This window comes from Vombatus ursinus, unplaced genomic scaffold, assembly GCF_900497805.2.
Source record: "Vombatus ursinus unplaced genomic scaffold, bare-nosed wombat genome assembly UNPS02005286.1, whole genome shotgun sequence".
NCBI classification, from domain to species: Eukaryota; Metazoa; Chordata; class Mammalia; order Diprotodontia; family Vombatidae; genus Vombatus; species Vombatus ursinus.
The window spans coordinates 12,815,235-12,839,627 of record NW_020945064.1 but is presented as its reverse complement, the minus strand read 5'-3'; the positions used below and the strand labels follow the sequence as shown (position 1 = coordinate 12,839,627).

Below are 24,393 nucleotides of genomic sequence, written 5' to 3'. Positions count from 1 at the left end.
CTTAAGATATATATTAACAAGGGCTCTCACCATTATCCTCGTCACTGTCGTCATCATCATCACCATCATGGCTAGCATTTATAGAGCACTTTAAAGTTTGCAAAGCACTTTACCTCATTTGGTTACCTCACAATATTACCTCATTTGATCCTCACAATAACCCTGGTAGGTGCTATTATTATCCCCTTTTATTTATCACTTATTTTTTATTTATTATATTATTAATTATATATTATTGTTCTATGTGATAATATTAAGTTATTATATTATTTTATGTCTTTATTTATTATTCCCCATTTACAAATGAGGAAACTGAGACTGAGAGAGGTTAAGTGATTTGCCCAGGGTCACACAGCTTCTTTCAAAACTTAGAGTGTCTGGAGAGAGCCACGTATCCATCACTGGAGAAGCCAGATGTGGAGATTAAAAAAAAAAACCCATAAAAAAACACAAAACAAAAACAAATAAAAAACACAGAATTTGCTTTCCAAAGATGCAACTGGAAAATCCATACAATTCCAGGGGAACTAAGAAAACAGTCCTATTGATGTACCATGGGAAATAATGACTCTAAATTACCACCAAGGGAACTCAATCTATCCATTCAATTTTTTCATGAGTCAGCCTTTCTCCAAGTTCAGCATTGCATCATGGGAGGGATTCTTAGTACCCAGGTTACTTTGATGGATAAGCTTTGCCACTCTGGTCTCTGCATTTAAACAGCTTAGATAAGTGGGATCAGATTCAGATAGAAACAAGGGGTTGCTAAAATGTACCTATGTAAGGCACCCTGCAGGCCACATTTTGGTTTATAAAATCACATATTAACAACATCTTTGTTCTATTGTATTTGTTAAATATTTCCCCATTATATTTTGATCTGGTTTAGGGCTCCCTGGGGAATGCTTCCAGCATGTCACAGGGTTCTGTGGATGAAGAATAAACTTAAGACATTGTTAAGAAAGATACAGAATGCTCATTCAAACTCCAGTGTTGGTGACTGCCAAGGGACGGTTATCTTCTCATCTGAGAAGTCCTTGTTTCCCTGAGATCTTCTACTTCGTCCTCTTCCGCAGAGGCCTTGCCACTTATTGTCTCTTCCTCTTGTTTCTGGTTTTGCATGGTGCTCTGGGCATTCTAAAAAGAAGAGAAACATCATCATCTATTAGCCAGCATTACAGATAACTGCATGGCATTGCTGATCTCACTTAGATGGCAGCCATCAGATTTGGAGCAGGAAGAGTTTTTGGAGACCATCAGAGTCTTATAGATAATCAGAATTTTAACCCGGGTCTTGTGACTCTGAATCCAATACTGCCCTAAAATACCAAGAGGCTGGGATGGAGATGGGAGAAGAAACGGGAGAAAGAGGAGAGGGAGAGAGCGCCTAAGAGCCAGGCAATACTGGAATTATGGGTAATGCAACTGTAAAGCTCAGAGGCAAAACTTGCCTTGGATCTAGTGGCTTTTAGAAGATTAGCAAGAATTTCTTCTAAGCCCCAGCTGCCCAAGTGAAATCATTTTGAAATTCCATTTTCAGGGAGCTCAGCAATGTGTCACTGCTACAGGAGAAGTTATGTGGTACCATGGACTCAGGAAATCTGGGTTCAAGTACTATCTGTGCCAACTGTGTGATATCACTTTCCCTCTCTTGGACTCAGTATAGTCATCTGGAAAATGGAAGGGGTTAGACTAGACAGTCTCCTCCACATCTAATATTCTATGGCTTGGGAATGTGTAGACATAGCTTTGGAAGGAACGGACATATTTATTCAGTTGCCCAGCAAAGTTCAAAAGAGACACATACTTTAAAAAGAAAGCAACAAATGTTAAAAAATTGTTTTTACATGTAATTGGGGGGGAAAATAAAATATTATTAAAAAAAGAGAAAGACAAGTGAAATTGCTGTTCTATCCTCAAAACATTTTTTCCTTCCTCACAACTCTTACAACTGTGCCTTAAAAGGACTTGGTGTTCATGTATTCTCCTCATTTTACAGATAGGGAAACTGAGTCCCAGGGAAGGGAAGTGACTTGCCTAAGTCACCCAGCTAGTGAGTGGAAAAGTCAGGAACTGAACCCAGGTCTTCCAATTCTTAGTGTAGTGTTCTTTCCACTAGATCAGGCCTGCAAAACCTTCGGCATGCCAAAGGATTTTGGGTGGCCTGCGAAAAATGTAGAGGAAAACAAATGCACGCACTAGGCCATGTGACTTTTCCTAAATATGCTTGTTTTAAAAGCAACTATTTGTTCCCAAAAATGGTACAATGGAAAGACCATTGGTTCTAGGCCAGAAGACCTGGGTTCAAATCCCACCTCCAGTGCTATTTGTGATGTTGGGCAAATCACTTAACCTTCTTAAAGTCTCCTTAGTTTCGTCATCTGTAAAGTGAGGGCATTGGACAAAATGGTGTCTGAGATGCATGCCAGCTCCAGATCCAAGGTCCTGAGTCCCAGATATTTGAAAAGCTGTAACCACTTGTGGGACCATTGGTAAGTCACTTCATCTTTTTAGATTCTGTTGTTTTCCCTGTAAATTTAGGGGATTAGATATATGACATCCAAGGAAACGAAACTGACATCTCTCTGAAACTTAATTTGAGCTTAGAACTCTAGGTGTGATTTTTGCTGCCAATGGCTTTAAGTTAATTCAGAGTAATTTACCGGTTCTCACCTTGGACCTGTTTGCTCTGTTCACCACAGTTAAACATTTCCCAACACTTACCAGACTAGCAAAAGACCATGATACAGATGACGAGGGGTTGGTCGCATTGATGGGCCTTGCATCCAGATTCCCACTAACACCATGTATCTTGGCTCTAAAATCCTGTAGAAGCAAAAACAGTCTTGGTTGGATTTTAGTATCAAAGGACAACATAATAGGAAATAAGAAAGGGAGGGATAGCAAAAGAAGGCAATTGTGGGATTTGTTTCATAAATAAAGAAGAAGAAGAAGTTCCACGGTGTTATAGAGGTGAATAGAAGACCTGGGTTTGAGTCATGCTTCTGATACATGCTGGCTGTATGACCCAGAACAAGTCAGACACTTAGCTGTGTGACCCTAAGCAAGTCACTTAACCATATTTGCTTCAGTTTCCTCATCTGTCAAATGAGCTGGAGAAGGAAATGACAAACCATTCCAGTATCTTTGCCAAGAAAACCCCAAATGGGGTCACGAAGATTTAGATATGATCCATGGGGCATCTAGGTGGCACAGTAGACAGTGGTCAGGGACTAGAGTCAGGAAGACCTGAGTTCAAATCTGACCTCAGACACTTACTAGCTATGTGACTCCATGCAAGTCACTTAATCCTGTTTGCCTCAGTTTCCTCACTTTGAAAATGAGCTGGAGAAGGAAATGGCCAACAACTCTAGTATCTTTGCCAAGAAAACCCCAAATGGTGTCACCAAGAATCAGACATGACTGAAACAAGTGAACAGCAAGCCTTTCAATGTTTTAGGCAACAGTCGATAGTTTCAGAAAAACTTTGCACTGGTAGAGAAAGTTAATTTACTAACTTGGAATTACTTAGAATCTGGAATAGGAGTTCCCTATTCCAGTGAAATCAAAGGTCCTGTCTATTATTGTTGGCATTATCACCATCATCATCATCATCATCATCATCATCAAATCCCAAATGTAGCTCCTTTCTTTGCCATGATTCAAGGAAGGGGTGAAAATTGTGAAATTTATCACTGCAGACTTTAAAAATCTAGTCCCTACCAAATGCCTAGTAAGACACAAGCTCATGGCTGCAATTATACTTCAGAAATTCTCTATGCTACTTGGTTTGACAGATGACAAGTTCCAGAACTACAAATGCAGATCTCAGAGTATCCCCGAGAGCTCAAGCAGTAAGCTAGACTAGCACTGAAGCCTTATCACAGATCAAGTTGTTGCTCCAAGTCAACTCGATATAATGTTATCTATAAAAACTTTTAAAAATTTAATCTTATTTTTAAGATTTGACATAAATAAAATTTTATCTCTTTATCAAATACTCAACTTCCAAGCTATGTGGAATTAAAGTTTTCAAAATATAGAGACGAGGCACAGTGCCCAGCACATAGGAAGCACTTCATAAATGTCTATTGATTGATTGACGTAGCAAAGGAGTCACAATCAGCTGGAAACAGGAGGAGCTATTCTTATTGTCCCTTCTGCTGCTTGAGAATGCTTTCAGGGAGTCTGCAGAGTATAAGTTTGCATCTTAATATTTTTATTCAACTTCAAAAAGCAGTTATTTTACTCACTTGTGCAATTGTCTGTAGAATACTAAATGTAAAGGAATAGTAGCAAGAGGTTGACTTGTCCTAGAACCATTTCTATCTGAACCCCATCAAGCAATATGAGAAAGAATGAATGAAGACTTTATTAAGTGCTTACTTTGTATATGGGGCAGCTGGGTGGCACAGTGGGTACCAGGGCAACCCTCACTCTCACTCCACCATCCTTCTGTGATCATGTTTTCCCTTGATGATCAAATGAATAGCCATTAATGGCAAAACAAACCCATTGAAAATTGTATAGTACTTGTGGCAAGAGGAAATTTCCATCCATGAAATTTTACATCAGTGTCTCAAGTTCCTTAGAACAGGTTTTAGAATGAATGATACAGTTTTTTTTAAATTAACAAAAATTATTCTTGGAAAAAAGATGTGAAGGAACTAGATTCAGTAATATCAGACCTCAAATCATATTATAAGGTGAGAGAAGCATTGAAATTCAAAATGGATAATTGTGATTATTTTAAATTAAAAATTTCCTGTATAAATAAAACCTATATAGCCAAGAATAGAGGGAATGCAGAAAAATTGGGGGGGGGGGTGGAGTCTCACAGGCAGTCTACCAGATAGAATGTGATTGGGTCAGAATACTATTGTGGAGTAGGAAATGTTGAGCTGGGGGATTTAAACTTATAGAGGAAGATGCTATTCATTTTCAAAGAAACAGATGAAAAGTGGAAATAAGTATAGTACAGTCTTACATATATGTGTTTGAGTGTATATGTGTATATATGTGTATGTTTATGTGTGTGTATATGTATATTCTTAATTGTAGCCTTCTTCGGGGGCGGATCAGGGAGGAAGGGGAAAAAATAAAAAGTGCACAAAAAGAGAGCAAAAGAAAACATACAAGGATGCAAAGAAAAGATGGACAGCTTTGAAAATAATGTATAGTATTCATTATATAGGTTTTCTTGAAATGGAAATTTATTCTCTCATGTTCCTGCTGTGTAGATTGGCAATTTTTTCTTTTCTTATTTTGTATTTAAATTTAAAATACATTTAAAAATTATTTTTAAAAAAGTTTTAAAAAGTTATTCTTCTGTGTAGTGGGGGTGGGGGAAATAGGGGGAGAGGTAATTTTTTACTCACCTCTAGATCTCTTTCCAAATCATAGTTTTCCAGTATCTGGAAGGCCTTGGAATATACCTCCACAGCCTTGGCATGAAAAACCATCTCAATGGTTACAAAGTCGGAGAAAATTTTCTGGGGGGGGAAAAAGCCCCAAAATATCACCATATCAATAACCCGTATTTCTATGGAGCTTTCCATTTTACAAATCCTCTTCTTCACAACAACATGGTGCCTGGCATGGTGGCTTACGCCTATAATTTCTACATCCGAGGAGGCTGTCCTGGACGTGATTTCTCTCTAAAAGCATCGTAAGGGCCTGTGAGCATTTCTGTCTTCAGAATCACATTGTTGACCCATATTGAGTCCTCTAAAATCTCTAGATCTTTTTCAGGACTGCTTTGAGCCATGCTCTACCTCCCATACCCCTACCCCCAAATGTGTTTTAGGTGTTTACACCTTCCTGAAATGCCCTCCTTTTTTTGTCATGAAGATGGTCTACCTCTGGGTAATCCTCCCCTGCAATAGGAGATTGAGTTTAGTTGTGAAAAAATCAGATGCATAGCTCTGAGGCCTAATCTGAAGGACATGAAAATCTCCGACCAGATCCCCTCTATGATATAATATGTCCTGGCTCCCAAGCCACGCAAGGTCTGACTGTAGGCTACATGAGACCCTAGGATAAAATAGATGTGAGCTCCTAATGGACTGTCCCTCCCAGAGGTATGGTAGCAAGGGCCAACACCAGAGACGATGGCAAGGAAAAACCCTGCGTGACCACAGATGAGCCACTGTAAAATTAGAGCCTTAGCGGCTACCCTCTTCCTTACCCTCTTATGCTTTGCACTGAGACTCTCCCAAGATTTGGGCCAGTCTGACCAAAGTACAACAGCCTTGGCTGGATTATGGGCTTACTGGATCTCAGTGGAGACTCTGAGGTGTATCTCTGGTGTACAGCCTCAGTTGAGTTTCTCTACCACCCCCATTTTTATTGCTAACACCCTCTCTTTTGGGCCCTCTAAATCCTACCATCCTTCAAGGCCCAACTTCTGCAAAACTCTTTCCTAGTCACTCTTGCCCATTGGGATCTCTTGGCCGTCTCATTAGGTATCTTGTCTTGTCTCACTGGGTATCATGTTTGACATCTGATGGGAAGCAGACAATCCCTATCTACTCCAGTCTAGTTATACCCCAATATTGCCAGAAGTAGCAGTACCAGAAGATGGTGCTTCTGAGATCTCTTTGTTGGCCAATCAGATTTATTCTTTAATGAACTGGTTCCAAGGTGGCGAGAGCTAAGTGATTCTATGACTGAACAATGAATGTCTTATATACCTGAATGTCTTTCAGCTTCTGGTTCTGAAATATATCAATGGTCTCTTCAAGTTGGTGGGTGGTACGGCTCGCATCCACAGAAGCTTTCTGCACATTTGTCTCAGCCTGAGGAGTAGGAATTAGAGGTTAGCCTTCAGCACAACTCCATGCTTACCCAAATCCAGGAACGTTTCCTGCTAAGACAAAAGTAAAGAGAATTGACTTAAAAAATTGATTCAGGGATGGCTCTATGCATAGGGCAAGTAGGTGACCACACCCATGGTATAATTTCTTAGACACTGAAAGTCCTCTCTGACTAAAAATCTCTCACTGGCCTGAGATTTTCACCATTATAGATACTCTAGATGTACACATAGAATTCCAGAGTTAAAAGAGGTCTAAGGGAATATCTTTTTTTTTTTTTAACAGATGAGAAAATTGAGGTCCAGAGAGGAAAATTAACTTGCCCAAGGTCACACAGGTAGGAAATGGAAGAGGCAGGATTCAAACCCAGGACCTCTGATTCCAAATCCTGCTTTCTTATTACATGCAGATTAATTCATTATGCTACCTGGAAAAAAATAAGACATTCACCAGCTAGAATTCATTAGCAGGAAGTATTAGGTTGGTTCATTATTTATCATCTATTTCTGCAGGCTGCTTTAGTGGAGAGAGAACTGCCTTCAAGGTCAGAAAATCCTGGGTTCACGTCCTTCCTCTATGTACTGGCCATGTGATTCTGGGCAACTCACAACCTCTCAGAGCTCTAGGCAACTCTAAGCCTGTAAGGTACCAAGAAGGTGCCATACACTACCAAAATCATAAGTTTGATCCCTCTCCCTTTGGTCTATTGACACATAGCCAGAACGGAATCTAGACAGAAAAGAATTAAAATCCCCTTTGGCATGGGCTGCCCCCTCTAAGCCTGGATTGGAATCCCTCTTCATTTCCATCTCATAGAATTACTCTCTTCAAGGACCACTTACTACTTGAAGCATTTCCCAGTTTCCCTAAGTTCCGAATGCCCTCTATCCCTAACAACTTTTTTTTTTTAAATTTTGTACTCATTCTGTATATTTATTATGTATCTACTTATATAGCTACAGGTTTTCTCCCCCAGTAGAATGTAAACTACGCAAGGGCAGGGATTGTTTCATTTTTTTTTTGACTTTGTATCCCTAGCATCTAGCCCAGCCTAGTATACAGTAGGTGCTTAACAAATGCTTGTTGATTGACTGATCTGTAGAATTAGGGGCTTGAACACATGTTCAGGTATGATATTCCCAGCATTTAGCACAGTTTCTGACATTCAGTAAGTGCTTAATACATGCTTGTTGACTTGGCTTGGCTTAAATGATCTCTAAGGTCTCAGCCTACCAACCAAAATGATCAATCCCAGATGAGGGGTGTCCTTTGAGGCCAGCAACCGAATGTTTGTCTCACAGAATCTCATAACTGGTAGGGCCCCTAGAGAGCTACTAGTCCAGCCTCTTCATAGTGGTACAGATGGGGAAACTGAGGCTGAGAGATGATATTATGCACTCAATATCATGGGACCAAACCAGGGCTAGACTAAATCTCCTAGGACTGTGCTCTTTCCATGACATCTTTGTGCTCAATAAATGTTTATTGTTTCCTCTTGAGTTCTGTCCAGGCCTCATTACCTAATATAATGCTCACCTGTGGTTTGGCAGGGGGATTTATTACCATTTCATAACAGCAGTGTCTCTACAGGTGCTACACCTACCTGGGACTGGCAAAAAAACCAGTTGTTAAGGAAACTAAATTATAGGAGCAATCATGGAAGCTTTTAATGAGCCGGTATAAAGCAGCACAGGGAGATTATTACAGCTATCTCTCACACAATGAAAAAAGTCCACTCCCAAAACCAAAATGGAAAGACCACTAGCACAGGATCGTAGGTTTATTCAGTCGATCAGTCAATAAACATTTACTATGTATTTATTCTGTGCCAAGAACTGTGCTAAGCCCTAGGGACACAGAATAACAGAAGAGAACATAAAAGGCAAAAACAGTCCTGTTTTCAAAGAGCATCTGTTCTCATGGGGGCAGGGGGAAGATACATTAAAAAATGAGGCAATACAAGACAGAGACAGAGTGGATGAATGTGATCTGAAAGAAGAGACATGGGCCACCTTTGGGGGGCTGGAAGAGTGGCTGAGAAAGACTTCCCAGAGAAGGCAGCCTTCCCGATGAGTCTTGAAGAAAGCCAGGGAAGTGAAGAGGTAGAAGTGAGGAGAGAGAACATTGCAGGCATGGGAGAAAGCCAGTGCAAAGACACGGACCAGGAGATGGGAGTGTCATGTAAGAGGAACAGCAAGAAGACCAGAGTGGCTGAAACATTGAGTACATGGAAAGACATAAAGTGTAGGCAGACTGGAAAGGTAGGGAAGGATCAGGTTGGGAGGGATTTAAATGCCAAAAAAGAAGACTTTGTATTTTATTCTGGAGGTAATGGGGAGCCACTGGGAACTCACTGAGCAAGGGGAGTGACATAAATAAGCAATCATGGCAGCCGGGTGGAAGATGGATTGGAGGAATCTCAAAGACCATCATATCCAATCTCATTTTCCAGATGAGGAACCCAAAGCCAAGAACAGAGAAGTGATATATGCCCAAGGTCACACCAGTAACAAGTACTGTATTCTGGATTCACACCCAGCTCCTTTGATTTCATAGCAGGGGTGTAGTGGACAGAACTTGGGACTTGGAGACAGAAAGTCCTGAGTTCAAATCCTCCCTCAGACAGTTACTAGCTGTGGGACTCCATGCTCGTCATTTAGTTTCTCTCAGTTGCAGTTTCTTCATCTGTGAAATCAGGACAATAATAACCCCTACCTTACAGGGTCATGGATTGAATGAGAGAACACAGCTTTAATAGCTTAGAACTGCCCTAAGATTTTTTTTTTTAGGCAACTGGGGCTAAGTGACTTGCCCAGGGTCACACAGCTAGTAAGTGTCAAGTGTTTAGTCTGAGATCAGATTTGAGCTCAGGTCCTCCTGACTTCAGGGCTGGTGCTCTATCCACTGCACCACCTAGCTGCCCCTGCCCTAAGGTTTTTCAGACACTCTCTAAAATGCTTTATAGACTTTAAAGAGCTATCTGAATGCTAGCTATTATTGTTATTGTTATTGAGATTATTATTACTATTCCTCTTCTCCCTCCTCCTGCCACCACACTAGCTTGAAGCTCCTATGGTTCTATATGGAAGGATACAATTGTGTGTCGGTCAGAAGGTGACTTCTGCCTCAGTCTTTCCAGTTTCTCTAGTTGTTTGATTTCATTATTTCGGACCTTGTTGAATTTCTTGATCTCGGCCTAAATGAAACAGATTAGTAGTGCTTAGGATAGAGTATCACTGAAGGCAGGAGAAAAACATGAGACAAGAGTAGGTGACCGTCCATGGTGTCAGAAGTGTCCTCTCATACATACACGGGTTTGCTTTATCTGGGTCCCATAGAGTCTCAGTGGATTGATGACCTTCATTTCAAATCTTTCCACCTAAAGAAGAATGGAAAGTAAACATATGATTCAGATGGAATTAGTGTAAAAAGTGATTAAAGGAAGGAAGGAAAGAAGGAAATAAATCTTTATTAAGTGCCTACTTTGTGCTGGGTGCTTATTTTAGCCTTAAGCCTGGGTAGCTAATTGGCACAGTGGATAGAGTGCCCAATAGAATTATCTTCCTAAAATTCAAATTCAGCTTCAGACACTTACTAGCTGTGTGACCCTGAACAAGTCACTTCACCCTGTTTGCCTCAGTTTCATCATCTGTCAAATGAGCTGGAGAAGAAAATGGCAAACCACTCCAGTACCTTTGCCAAGAAAACTCTAAATGGGGTCAAGAAGAGTCAGACACAACTAAAAACAACTGAACAACCCTGGAAGGGAGGTGCTATTATTTTCTCCATTTTACAGTTGAGGAAACTGAGTCAGATAGAGGTTAAATGACTTGCCCAGGATCATGCAACTAGGAAGCATCTAAGGCTACATTTGAACTCAGGTCTTCCTGACTCCAGGCCCAGTGCTCTATCCTCTGCACCACAGCACCAATCCAGTCTATTATTGTAATATAGGTAAGGCACAGAAAGAACTCTGAGCTAGATCTTTATTACAGCCTGATGGTATTTTATAAACTGTTTTCTTATCAGATAAGGGTTGATTTTTACAGTGACAGGCAGGAAACAATCTGTACATAAGAGAATTAGACACATAAAGGATTTAGAACTGAAAAGTATTTTTAACAAATATCTATTCCAACCACCTCATTTTTACAGATGAAGAAACTAAGGACTGGAGAGAATAAATGACTTGACCAGAGTCACACTGCTAATAAGTAACAGAGTTGAGATCGGAACTCTGATACTTGATCCAATATTCTTTCCACTACACTGACTGAACCAACCTATGCTCTGAGGATAGGTTGCCCTCTTTCCTTAGGGCCATGCCATTTTTAAAGAATGTCTCCTTTTAGGCTCAAACCCAGATCCTCTGACTCTCAAGCCCAGTGGTTTTTTTTTTCTGTTTTAACACAGAATCTCAAGAATGAGCATGGATGGCTAGAAAATGAATTATAGTGAAGTAAATGTCATAAAATTATGAGTGGTGGGGGAGAGGCAGGGGTAAAAGTCATGTGGTCCTCCCACCCATGGAAGGAATCTCTTCTGCAAAACACCTGACAGGGGATGTGTTTGAATACTTCCAGTGACAGGCCGATCACTATCTCATAGTGTAGCCTGTTGCATTGCCTAACAGCTTAATTACTAGGTCATTCTTCATTTCATATTGATCCAAAATCTGTTTTCCTTCTAATTTCCACTCATTGGTCCTCGTTCTGCCTTCCTGGAGACAGGCAGAACAAGTCCAATGACAGCTCTTCAGATGTTTGAAGACAGTACCCTTGTCCCATACAGGTCTCTTTTCCAGACTTTGTTGTTGTTGTTGAGTTGTTTCAGTCATGTACTACTCTGTGACCCCATTTGGGGTTTTCTTGGCAAAGATACTGGAATAGTTTGCCATTTCATTCTCCAGGTCATTTGACAAATGAGGGAACTGAGGCAAACAGGGTGCAGTGACTTGACCAAGGTCACATAGCTAGTGTCTGAGGCCCTATTCGAATTCAGGTCTTCTGGCTCCTGGCCCCGCGCTCTACTCACTATGGCGCCACCTAGCGGCCCATCCTTTCCAGACCCAAAATTGCCCATTCCTTCAATTGGTTCTTTGCTTATTTCTCTCTAGTGCTTTAAATAAATCTATTTTATATTCAAGTTATTTGTGAACAAGTCCCACTTCCTCTGCCACAGAGCAGACTTGAGGACAGGAACTGGGGCTTAATGTTCTTTGTATCTCTTCCCATGCTTAGAGTTGGAAGGAACCTTATCCCTCACCTAATCCAACCCCTTCAGTTTGCAGATGAGGAAAGAGAGGTTAAACGACCTGCCCAAAAGCAAATAAGTAGCAAATGGAAGAGACAGAATTCAAATCCAGGTCCCAGGCATTTAATAAGTATTCATTGAATATTCTAGACCCTTTGACATATATCCATAAAATGTTTATTGAACATGTATTGAATGCTTTCATTAATGAAGGTATATACTTTGGAGGAGACCTTAGGCAACTCATTTCTTCCTTTGTGCCTCAGTTTCCTCATCTGTAAAATGAGGGAGTTGATCCATGAGGTTCCTTTTAGTGCTAACATTTTCAGGCGTTATGACAAAGCTCTTTTGAAGCCATCAACTCTGATATGATATTTTTTTTAAAAATCTTTTGAAATTGATCTACTTTCACAGTAACACCTCATCTCTGTAACTTGACATTTAAAGCCCTCCACACTCCAGTTCCCACTTATCTTTCTCGTCTTATTTTATATGATCATTCCCCTTCATAGATTCTCCATTTCAGTCAAATTGGTCTATTAGCTGTTCTCAGTGTATGACATCCCATCTCCTGTGCTTTGGCCCAAGTTGCCTGGGGCATCCCTCTCCTGTCACCTCCATTGCATCAAATCACTGACTTCCTTCAAAGTGCCCCTCCGTCTGAGGCTGCTCCGTTGCATTCCCCCCCTCCTTGCAATTACTTTGCATTTACTTCCCCCACCTGCACCCCCAAAAAGTGAAAGTTTTTTGAAGGCTTTTGTTTCTGTATGTATATCCAGCATCCAGCCTTGCACACAGTTGGCACTTGATAAATGCTTTCTGAACAGAATCACATTGAATCTTCATTGTGTTCCGGGTAGGCAGCTCATTAAATCTGGCATTTGGGGCGGGGCCATAGGGACTCACCTCGGCCTGCCGGTAATCCTGTACCTTGGCCAACTCCTCCGCAAAGTTCTTTAGGGTGGTGCGCATTTCAGGATTCTCGGTATTGGCAAAATCCAAGAGCTGCTTGACGAGCAGGTCTGCCTTGTCTCGAAGTCCGGCTGCCTTCCGGGTGTAGGCGGCCAACAGGACACAGAACTGGCCAAAGTACTTCTCAGCATTGTTCACCGTGTTCTCCATCACCCGGACTTGGCTGTCTCTGAGGAGACCAGCAGAGAGGGTTGACTTGGTGTAGACAGCACTTGCAGAAATGGGGCTAGAATCTGAGTGAGTTGGGTCCTGCCTGGCCTAATGCTCTTTGCATGATATCAGAGTGTCTCTTGGAGGAGCAATGATCCACCCTTACAGTGACATCAGATCCTGAATGTGGCTCCTCCCCCCATTCAGAACTTATTTATAAAATCATTACTATTTGTATACATTTGTCTCACAAAGCTCTAAACTCATCTTTCCTTTAGTTACATTGAGAGGAAAAATTGCAAAGTAGGTTGGTCTTTGAATACCCTCCCACCTTCCTTTCTGCACCATCTACTGGACCACTTCCGCCATCTTATAGGTTTCCAGGCTTCCCTCTAGCAGCACTAAGCTCCTTTTAAAACACCCCACCTTCACCTCTCCTCCATTTACTCAGGTCTCAATGCTCTGGATTACTTCTCCCTCTTGAACCTTCTCTACCAGCTATCAGTGTGAACATTTAATCTGAGTACTTTCCTAACCCTCTCAAGGATATTGTATTTTATAATAACAGTAATCCTAAATCCAAAGTTTCATCAAGGAATGGAGGTGATCCTAGGGTCTCAAGGCTATGTCATTGTCATATCAGCCCTGGTGGGGTCTACCAAACCAGAATGATATCAATATAATAACATAATAAAATGCTTGCTTCCTTCTTTATTGAACAGGCATTTTTTTTTCTGCCTACTATATGCCAGGCACTGTGCTAAGTGCTTTATAATTATGATCTCATTTGGTCCTCATGATTCCCATTTTAAAACTGAAGAAACTGAGTCAGAGGTTATGTGACTTAACCAGGGTCACACATCTAGTAAGTATCTGAGGCCACATCTGAATTCAGGTCTTCCTGACTGCAGAGCCAGCATTCTATCTACCACACTACTTAGCTTCCTCTAAGCATGATCCTGGCAAGAGATTGTGTCTACTTTCCAAGGACTGACCCAGATAAGTATGGAAAGGCTCACCACCAGAAGGTTAGTCACCAGGGGATATCTTCTTTGGCCATGGAAATCCATGAAACAAGCGAGAGAAAGAAAATACACCATTGCCATTAGCCCTGCATGGTCCCCTTCGACTTCTGTAGTGATAGGAGTAGAGAAGAAGGAAAGGGAGCAGAGAAGGCTAATAACTATATAGTTTTTAGACTAATTCTAAAGATTATATCTAACAACCAACAAGCAAGATCATACCAACAGCTGCTGGAACTCTAAATGTGAGATCCTTATCTAATTGATTAACAAATTTTCATTCTACTGGAGGAACGGAGTCACATCAATATTGGCATTCTCGCTATAAATGAAACCAGAAATTATGAGGAAGGGGCTGATAAATAGAAGGATAACTCAGGGATTTTTGGAGAGGCAAACATAGGAGTTGGCCACAATGACTTTTATCATACATCCAAAGGCAACAAGAAGTTATTTCACAGGATGCTTGTTCATCTGATGGTGTGATGTTCACAGCGATGAAGATAATTGCAGCTAATGTGCAGCTAATCTGTTGTGTAAGAAGAAAAGAAAAATTCCATGAAAGACTTTACAAGACCCTCCAAACTAAGGTGACACATGCTTTAATACTTGGGGACTTAAATGCAAGGATAGGTACGAGGGAAATGGTGAAAAATATAATGGAAAAACCAAGGTTGTAGACGATACAGTAGCCTTAATGCCTATGTACCATGAACACATTTTTTCCCAAGAACAGAGCTGAGAGGCACTGGTTTCAAATCTTGCCTCAGATACTTTATTAGTTATGTTACTCTGAGGGCAGATAGGTGGCTTGATGGAAAGAGTGCCAGGCCTGGATTCAGAAGACCTAAGTTCAAATCCAACATCCGACACTTACTAGCTGTATGACCCTAGGCAAGTCACTTAATCCTGTCTGCCTCAGTTTCCTGTGCCGTGAAATGCACTGGAAAAGGAAATGGCAAACCACTCTACTATTTTTGCCAAGAAAAGTGCAAAGGGGGTCACGTCAGACAAGAATGAAAATGGCTGAATGACAACTGATTAGTTGAGAATACTCACTTCCCAGATCAATTAAGATCATGTATCTAACATGCTTTGTAAACCTTGAGAAATACTGTGAAACCCGGGAAGACTTGTATGAACTGATGCCTTGTGAAGTGAGCAGAACCAGAACAGTTGATATGATGACAGCAACATTATAAAGACAAACAACTTTGAAAGACTTAGCAATACTGATCAACACAATGACCAAACAACTGCAGAGGACTTAACGATGAAACAAGCTGCGCATCTCCTGATAGAAAAGGATGGATTCAATATGTGTGTGCACGCGTATATCGTGTATGCATGTGTATATGCATATATGTATATGCACCCACACACAATGCACACACAGCGCACACATGTACATGCAACATACACACGTGCACGCATGTACAGGTATACACACATGTATATATGTGTATAAACATGTATATATAATCTATGTGTGTGCGTGTGTGTGTGTGTATGTAAAACTTTTTGGATATGACCAATAAAGAAATTTTTTTCTGCTTGAGTATTCATGTTTGTAACCAGTTTTATTTTTCTTGCTTTCTTAATGGGAGAGAGAGGGAGAAAGAGAATATGGAGCTGAAAATAAATTTAATTTAAAAAAAAGATATATTATGCCAATGTCAGTTACTATGATAAGACCATTCCTGGATACAACTACTCATCTCCCTTTCCTTTTTTCCCTCACTCTATCCTTTCCTCCTTTCCTTGCTTTTTCTTTAAATTCCACCTCGGACCTACTCACTTTTGTCTGGCAGGAGCCACCAATTCAGAACCATAGAATGTTCCAACCTTGAGAGGACCGTGGAGCGTAGACCCTTGGGGGCAGGGTGCTAGGTACACAGTAGAAAGGGCACTGGATGGTGGGTCAGAGGACACTATTTCCTACCTGTGCGACCTTGCGCAAATCATTTAATCTCTTGGCTTCAGTTTCCTCTTCTATGAGTGAAGGGGTTGAGTTGCCTCACCTCTAAGGTTCCATGTAGCTCTAAATGTATGACTTTTAGGCTCTCGTCCATCCCCCTCACTGGGAATCTGAGCCCCAGAGAGGGGAATTAACTTGTCCAAGGTCCCAGAACAAACGAACGTCAAAGCTGGGACTTGACGTCAGACCTCTTGACTCCCAGGCCAATGTGTTTTCAATGCCCCACGCCACACTCCATTCAGTAACAATTCTGAAAAGAGGCAATGGTCACAAGTAGGTGGAAATGATGGTCTTTCCAGAGTCTCAGCCCATCCTGTAATTTGACCTGATGTTTCTATTTGGGAAAAGAAAATGCCAGGAAAGCTAAAGTGTTTTGCTTCCAAGTCTCATAACTTAACTAGGCCAAGAAGATGGCATGTGATCAAGGCCTATGTTAACATAATTCACCAGCTCTTATTTCCTGCTGTTATGTCTGCAGCCTTGTAAGACGCCTCTGAAACCCAAACACTGTCTTATTCCAAGGTTGGTAGTAAGCTGGTGCTTTGAATCAGCCTTAGATAAGATGCTCTCTCTCTCTCTCTCTCTCTCTCTCTCTCTCTCTCTCTCTCTCTCTCTCTCTCTCTCTCTCCCCCTCCCTCCCTCTCTCCCTCTCTCTCTCTCTCTCTCTCTCTCTCTCTCTCTCTCTCTCTCTCTCTCCCTTCCTCCCTCCTTTCCTCTTTCTTTCTCCCTCCTTCTCTTTCTCCTTATCTCTCTGTCTCTCCCACTTTCTCATTATCTCTCTCTTACACAGAGTGGGGGAAAAGGGAAGAATTTGGGGCACCTTCCCATCTCTTGCTTTTCTGGGCAGTGAGAGGGTTGGAATACTAACCAATCAACAAGTGTTTACAACTGCCTCGTCTGTGCCAGGTACTATGCTAGTGCTGAGGATATAGGTACAAAGAATGAAATAATGAACTCTAAGGTCATCTCCAGCTTTAAATCCCGTAATATTTTCTGTTGATATTCAGTACAAAAGATTTGGGGATCGTCTACCAACAGTGACACGGAATAAGGTAGTTGCTGTGTTGCTTAGGCCAATCCTCTGAGGCTGCTGCATTTGGATGTAGTTGCCATGGAATCTGGCCGATGGGCTGCACGGTCATCTTATCAGGGAGTGATTACAGGCAGGCAGACGTGTGATTACAGCTTGGGCTGCTCGTGTGCCCAGATTCACATATGTGTAGCTGGAATGGGCGCCTGCCACTGTGGCATACCCAAATTTTCAGCTGCCCACTGGCGCTGCTTATCTGGGGAGCATCATAGAATCAACACATCTAAAACAGAAGTGATCATATTTTCTCCCCAAACAGATTCCGTCTTTCGACCCCCCTATTTGTCAGTGGCACTCCCTCATTGGCTTTTTCCTTAATTTGGTTCATGGCTGTCTTCTTGCTATCACACCTATTCTCCAGCGATTATCCTCCCCTCCCTCCCATCAGAGCCTTGGACTCCATTTCTAAGTCCACCAGCTCTGACGGGCGAGATTCTGTCTCGTCCTTGCCACGACCGGGGCCTCTGTGCCACTTCCGGCCATCTCCTCATCATGGCCTTTCAGACATCTTGAACTGGATATCCAGTAGACATCTTAAATTCAACATGTCCAAAACGGAACTCATTATCTTTCCCCCTCAACCTTCCTTCCCTTCTACCTCCCTTGTTCCTGTGGAGGGCAATATCATCCTCCCACCCCCTTGGGCTCACAATCTAGGTGTCACCCCGGACTCCTCACTGTCCCTCAGCCCTCATACCCAAGCTGTCGCCAAGGCCTGTTGATTTCCCCTCCGCAGCATTTCTCAAATACACCCCCTTCTATCCTCTGACACTGTCACTGCTCTAATCCCGGCCCTTGTTACTTCACACCTGCATTATGGTAATAGCTGCTGGTGGGTCTGCCTGCCTCTTATCTCTCCCCACTCCAGTACATCCTCTAATCATCCCCTAAAGCGACTTTGTTAAAGTGCAAGTCTGACCATGTGCTTCCCCTACTCAATAAACTCCAGTGACTCACTATCACCTCCAGGATGAAATACAAAATCCTTCGGCATTCAAAGCCCTTTATAACCTAGCCCTCTCCTACCCTTCCAGTCCTCTTACACCTTACTCCCCAACACGTCCTCTTAGATCTAATGACTGGACTTCTGGCTGTTCCATGAACAAGATCCTCCATCTCTTGGCTCTGGGCATTTTTTCTGTCTCTCATGCTTGGAATGCTCTCCTCCCCTTCTATATGTACTGGTTTCCTTTGAGTTCCAACTAAAATCTCACCTTCTACAGGAAGCCTTCCTTCTCTTAATTATTTCCCATTAATCTTGTTTGTACATATCTGTTTGCTTGTTATCTCCCCTCTCTGACAGTGAGGGCAGGGACTGTCTTTTACCTCTTTTTGTGTCCCCAGCACTTAGTTTAATGCCTGGCACATAGTAGGTGCTTAACAAATATTTATTGACCAACTAGTTTCATAAAATCTCAAGCCTCACCCCTTTCTCCCTGATTTCTGCCCCCCCAACAATGGAATGTAAACTTCTTGAGGACAGGGTAGAGACAGTTTCACCTGTATTTCATCCCCAGCCCTTAGCACAATGCCTGACACATAGTAAAACCTTAATAAATGCTTTACCTTTCTAACACACCCTTGCAATGAACAAGTATTGTTGACTCAGTTTCTGCCATCTCTCTCATATCCATTCCTTCTTCTCTCCTCCACTGCCCCCAGAATAGTCAATATAGGCCTGGGCACCTTGCCATTTCCTTTTCCAGCTCATTTTATAGATGGGGAAACTGAGGCAAAAGAGTTAAGAGAATTGCCCAGAGTCACACAGTCAGTAAGTGCTCCTGGAGTCCTCCTGACTCCAGGCCCAGCACTCTATCTGCCACCTAGCTGCCCCGAAATAAGGGGCATAAAATAAGTAAAATCCAAAGTCTTCCCTTAGCCCGGCACTCAAAGCCTGCTAAGACATCATGCTGCCTTGCTTTTCCATCCCTATCTCATACTACTCCTCTGCCTCCTTGAAAAAACATGTAAGCTTCTTGAGGGCAGGGACTTGAGGACAGGACCTGTCTATATCCCTGTTGCCTAGCATAGTGGCTGACACTTGGTAGACATGAATAAATGCTTGTTGACTTGACCAAGGTCACATGGTAAATAGGCATCAGAGTCAGGATTAAAATTCTGGTTCTCTCATTCCAGATTCAGCCTTTCTCTGAATCAGAGCCACAAAGAATCTTAAAGACCAAACGGTCCTACCCTCTTGAAGTAGAGATGAATAAACTGAGGCTCAGAGAGGGAAGTGACTTACCCAAGGTCACACGGAGAGAAAGTGGCCAAATCTGGACCAGAGTCCGGGTCAGATTTCTCTTTACTGCATCCTTTGCATACTCAAGAGTTGCTTATGTGCATTCTGCCTGTGGTCCAGGTGGCCACTTTCCTTACGAGTAATAGCTGGCTTCCACTGCACCTTGCAGTAAAATGCCATTTGTTCACTCTTTGGAAAATGAAATGTATAATTCTGAATAGTAATAGTGCCCCCTGCTGAGTTTTCCATCTCACCATCTTTTCTCTATGGCATGAAGTGGCTTTGGAGAAGGAAAGTAATTTGCATTCATCATTTAAAATGCTAAATTCTACAGTAGGCTTCCTTTGAATAATCATTAGGTACAATAGGTGACCTTAGTCTCCAACATATCCTCTTTGATCCAGTGAGCGGCCTCCTGGCTGTTCCGTGAACGTATCTACAATATGTGACAATTTTATGCTTCTGTCAAAGCTACAGAAAACAATGCATTCTATGGTTTGGAGTTGAAAGACCTGGAACTGAAGTCCCACAGTGTTAGAGCTGGGAGGGACCTTAAAGGTCATTCAGTCTCCTCCCCCTTACATTTTAGGAAACTGAGGCACAGGAAGAAGTGTTCACAGAGCTAATTAATAACCTGGGTCTCCTGAATGCTAATCCACTTAACACAGTCACCCTAGAAAGGGTTTCTTCAAGTAGTCAGTATTCGGAAGAGCCCTGATTCTGCTTCTTCCTGGCTGAGGGACCTTCACCTCACCTGCAAAATGGGGGCAATAGTTCTTGCCCTACTTATCTTACCAGGGTTGCCACGTGGGTCAGATGAAAGGATGGATGTAAAATATTTTACAAGCAGAAAGCTACATGCAAATGTAACATGTTACTGTTAGTGTTGGGATTAATGACAATGCAGTTCAAATAATTACATGAAGAGTCCATAGTTCCACTACTCCTGCCCTGCTAAGGGTTGTGAAGCCCTTCTTATGGCACCAAGACCCTGCCATGAATTTATGTTTGTAGGTGGTGCATTTGGTATCAGGAAGACCTGAATGTGAATCCTGCTTCAGACCCTAACTAGCTGTGTGACTCTGGGCAAGTCATTTAACATGCCTCAGTTTCTTATCTATAAAATGAGGATAATAACAGTATCCACCTTACAGGGTTGTTGTGAGGATCAAATCAAATAAGACAAAAGGAAAGTATTTCACAGTCCTTAAAGTGTTACATAAATACTAGTTATTTGGAGGCAGCTAGGTGGCAGATAGAGTGCTGGGCCTGGAGTCAGGAGGACTACTGGGATACTTACTAGCTGTGTGACTCTGGGCAAGTCACTTAACTCTTTTGCCTCAGTTTCCTCATCTGTCAAATGAGCTGGAGAAGGAAACGGCAAACCACTCCAGCATCTCTGCCAAGAAAACCCCAAATGGCATCACAAAGAGTTGGACACGATTGAAACAACTCAACAACATTTTTGTAGCTTATAGCCAAGCTAAAAGGTGGTCACTTATTTGGTGGTCATTCCATGCTCATTCCAAAGCATTACCCCCTAGTTTTCTATGCAGTGGTTTTTAGGGGACTTCCAAAGCCTTCACTGAGACTAAACAGGTTGGAGCAGGAAGATAATTTAATCCAGCCCCTGTACAGAGGGGCAAATCAAGGTCCAGAAGGTCACACAGCTACTTAGTAATAGAGTGTGGATCAGTCTCCTGATTCTGAGTCTCTTCTGCTTCTTCCCTGATTAATTAATTCGACAAATATTTCTTCAGCACTTATTACAGGAAGAGCACTACACTAGGTGTTGGGGGGTGGGGTGTTGATACACAGTTTACAAAAGACTCCGTGTTTGCTTTCATAGAGTTTATAGTCTAATAAGTACAATACACAGCAATAATGATGATGCAGTACATGATAAATGCACTAAAAGTGCGAACCGAAATTTGATGTGTTTGAAGGGAGGGGGATATTGTTACTGACCTTCCCTGTGGGACCCCACAACTGATAAACATTTATCGATCACTTCCCCCCATTAGCACTGGAAGGAACCTTACACTTCATTTATTCTACCCCTCTCCTCTTACAGGTCATAGGATCATAGTTAGAGCTGAAAGGGACTTCATAGGTCATTCAATCCAACGCTCTCATTGCATAGATGAGAAAGGCCCAAAGTAGGGAATGGCGGAACTGGGCCCCAAACCCAGATCCCCTGGCTCCAGTCCAACCTTGCCCCGCAGTTTCTTACTTTTTAGCTAGAGAGGCAAGACAAAGCCACTGAGAGACAAGGGTCGGAACAAGGCAGCTTGGGTTAAGTGACAAATGAGTGTTGGAGACAACAGCATAAGGGTGCCAGGGATCACTGAATAGAAGCCATCAGAGAAGGCTTGGAGGAAGAACTGGCCTTGGATTGGAGTTTGAGGAGAAAATTGGATTTGGATGAGGGACGAGAAGAAGGCCCAAGGATGCACACAATGTGTTTGGAAGAGAGTGAGGAATGAACGTCTGCATAGGGAAACGGTGGGATGTTAAGGTTAGAATCACAGGTAAAAGTCAGATTGTGGGGAGGGGAGAGGGATCATGGCATTCCCTAAGGTATAGAATCACGAAAACCTTATCTTAGAACTAGGAAGAACTTTAGAGAGCATCTAATTAAAACATTTTTTAGAGATCATCTAATTTTTAAACATTTTTTAGAGATCATCTAATTTAAAAAATTTTTTTTAGAGATCACCTAATTTAATTTATTCACTTTATAAATAGGGGAACAAGTCCAGAGTGAACTTTGCCTCTTACTGTCCACGTGACCTCTATGCCTCAGTTGCCTCATCTGTAAAATAAGCAGATTGGATTAGCTTAATGGTTTTCAAAGTGTGACCTAGAGTCCCCTGAAGTCCTTTCAGGGGATCTAAGAAGTCAAAATTATTATTATTATTATTATTATTATTTTGGCAAGGCAATTGGGATTAAGTGACTTGCCCAAAGTCACATAGCTAGTAAGTGTTATGTGTCAGAGGCCACATTTGAACTCAGGTCCTCCTGACTCCAGGGCTGCTGCTCTATCCACTGTGCCCCCTTACTACCCCCAAAATTATTTTCTTAATAATACTGAGACATTTTAATTTCTAATATAGTAAATATTGAGAGCTATAACCCACATAAGTTAATGCGCTGTGGGATTCCTTAATGATTTTTAAGACTGGAAAGGGGTCCTGAGACCAAAAAATTTGAGAACTGTTGGATTTTATGATGTCTAAGGTTTCTTCTAGCTATATCTTATTGATCTGATGAGTGCAAACACATTAATTCTAAAATCTGCCCGCGTCTCCTTTGGGGCAAACATAATAAACATTCACATTTATCTTGCATTTTGATGTTCCCAAAATGCTTTCCACATGACAATCCTGTAAGACAAGCAGTGTCAGGCAGGGATTATGATCCCTATTTTACAGATATGGAAACTGAGGCTCAGATTATGCAACTGGTCCAGGGGTCATCGAGACAGAAACCCAGACATTAACCATGTTGTTGTTTTTTCCCCTTTTCACCTTTTGTGTGGGAAAATCGCAGGGACGGGGAAATCCAGAATGCCAGAGACAATGGCTGGGCCCAGAGAAGAGATTGAGGTTGAAGTGAAAGCACTCACCTGGACAGGACAATGTTCATTGCGACTGGAGGGAGCCAGATCTGCTTCAGAAGCAAGAATGGAGAATTGGTTGGAAATAAACAACAATGAATCCTCCCGGCAGGGTGGAAAGGGAGACAGATGAGGCGCAGCTGTTGTCACCTGGCTCAGGTGAAGCTGGAGGCCGTTGCTGGGGCAATGCTCCCAACAGCGCAGGGCCGGGGAGGAGTCAGGCAGGTTGCCCCAGTAACGGCGCACTGGAGGCCAGCCCTGCTGGGCCCTGATCCAGGTCACACGCCCTGACTTCTCTCCCAGAGGATCAAAGCGTCCTTTAGCCCCACCTGCCTCTCCCCCCAAAAAACCAAACCAAACCAAATTAAGCCCTTACAGACTTAGATTCCTACAGAACTGGGGCGAGGCTGCAGGGGGGAAGGAGCAGAGGCAAGAGGAGGCGGTAGATGATACTTCCCCAAGGGGAGCTTTCTAAGGGATAGAAAGGGGCAGTGGGGGCATCTCAATTAGTGACCAGCAACAGACCCACTAGTTCTCAGAGCCTGATGTTCAGGGTGCTAGCTAGCCTAGGTTCAAAGGCGTTGCTAATGATATTTGCCTTTTTTAAAATCTTATCACAAGCAATGGATGGACCACTGGACTGGAGTCAGGACGAGCTGAGCTCAGAATTGAACTCTTGACTCTAACTTGCTGAGTAACCCTGGGGAAGTCTCACCTGTAAAACAGGCATAATAATAGTACTTACCTCCCGGGGTTGTTGTGAGGATTTCAGGAGATAATATTTGTAAAGTGCTCTGCAAACCTTAAAGTGATATGTAAATGCTAGCTGTGATGATGGTTAGCTGGGTGGCATAGTGGATAGAGATCCTGGTCTGGAATCAGGAAGGCTCATCAAATCTAGCCTCTGACACTTACTAGCTCTGTGACCCTGGGCGAGTCACTTGATTTCTGTCTGCCTCAGTTATTTGTATGTAAAATGAAGGTCATTATTTCCACCTACTTCCCAGGGGATCAAATGATCTTTGTAAAGTGCTTTGCAAATCTTAAGGTGCTATATCGTCGCTAGCTATTATTCTACCTTGGCATTTCTAAAGCTAAATCTAAGCTCTTGACTCCCCAAACTCAGTCTCCTTCTTACTCCCTCCAACATCATCAAGAGTTGTGTTGTAGCTGTTCAGTCGTGTCTGACTCTTCCTGACCCCATTTGGGGTTTTCTTGACAAAGATAATGCAGTGGTTTGCCATTTCCT

At 42.3% G+C, this 24,393-nt stretch overlaps 1 protein-coding gene across 2 annotated transcripts; it reads right to left on the bottom strand.

Annotated features, from left to right (window-relative positions):
• Positions 1–446: 446 nt before the first annotated feature.
• On the bottom strand, positions 447–23,288 carry FAM92B (family with sequence similarity 92 member B). 2 transcript variants are annotated; one of them, XM_027847702.1, is made up of 9 exons: positions 23,154–23,288; positions 12,975–13,209; positions 10,126–10,194; positions 9,910–10,011; positions 8,419–8,424; positions 6,693–6,797; positions 5,379–5,492; positions 2,725–2,826; positions 447–1,137 (listed from the first exon to the last, which is right to left on the bottom strand). In XM_027847702.1, exons 1-9 carry the CDS (start codon positions 23,171–23,173, stop codon positions 1,015–1,017), a joined length of 876 nt encoding a protein of 291 aa, XP_027703503.1. In that variant the 5' UTR covers positions 23,174–23,288; the 3' UTR covers positions 447–1,014. The 2 variants fall into 2 exon arrangements, with proteins under 2 accessions (XP_027703503.1, XP_027703504.1); XM_027847703.1 differs by lacking the exons at positions 8,419–8,424; positions 9,910–10,011.
• Positions 23,289–24,393: the final 1,105 nt, after the last annotated feature.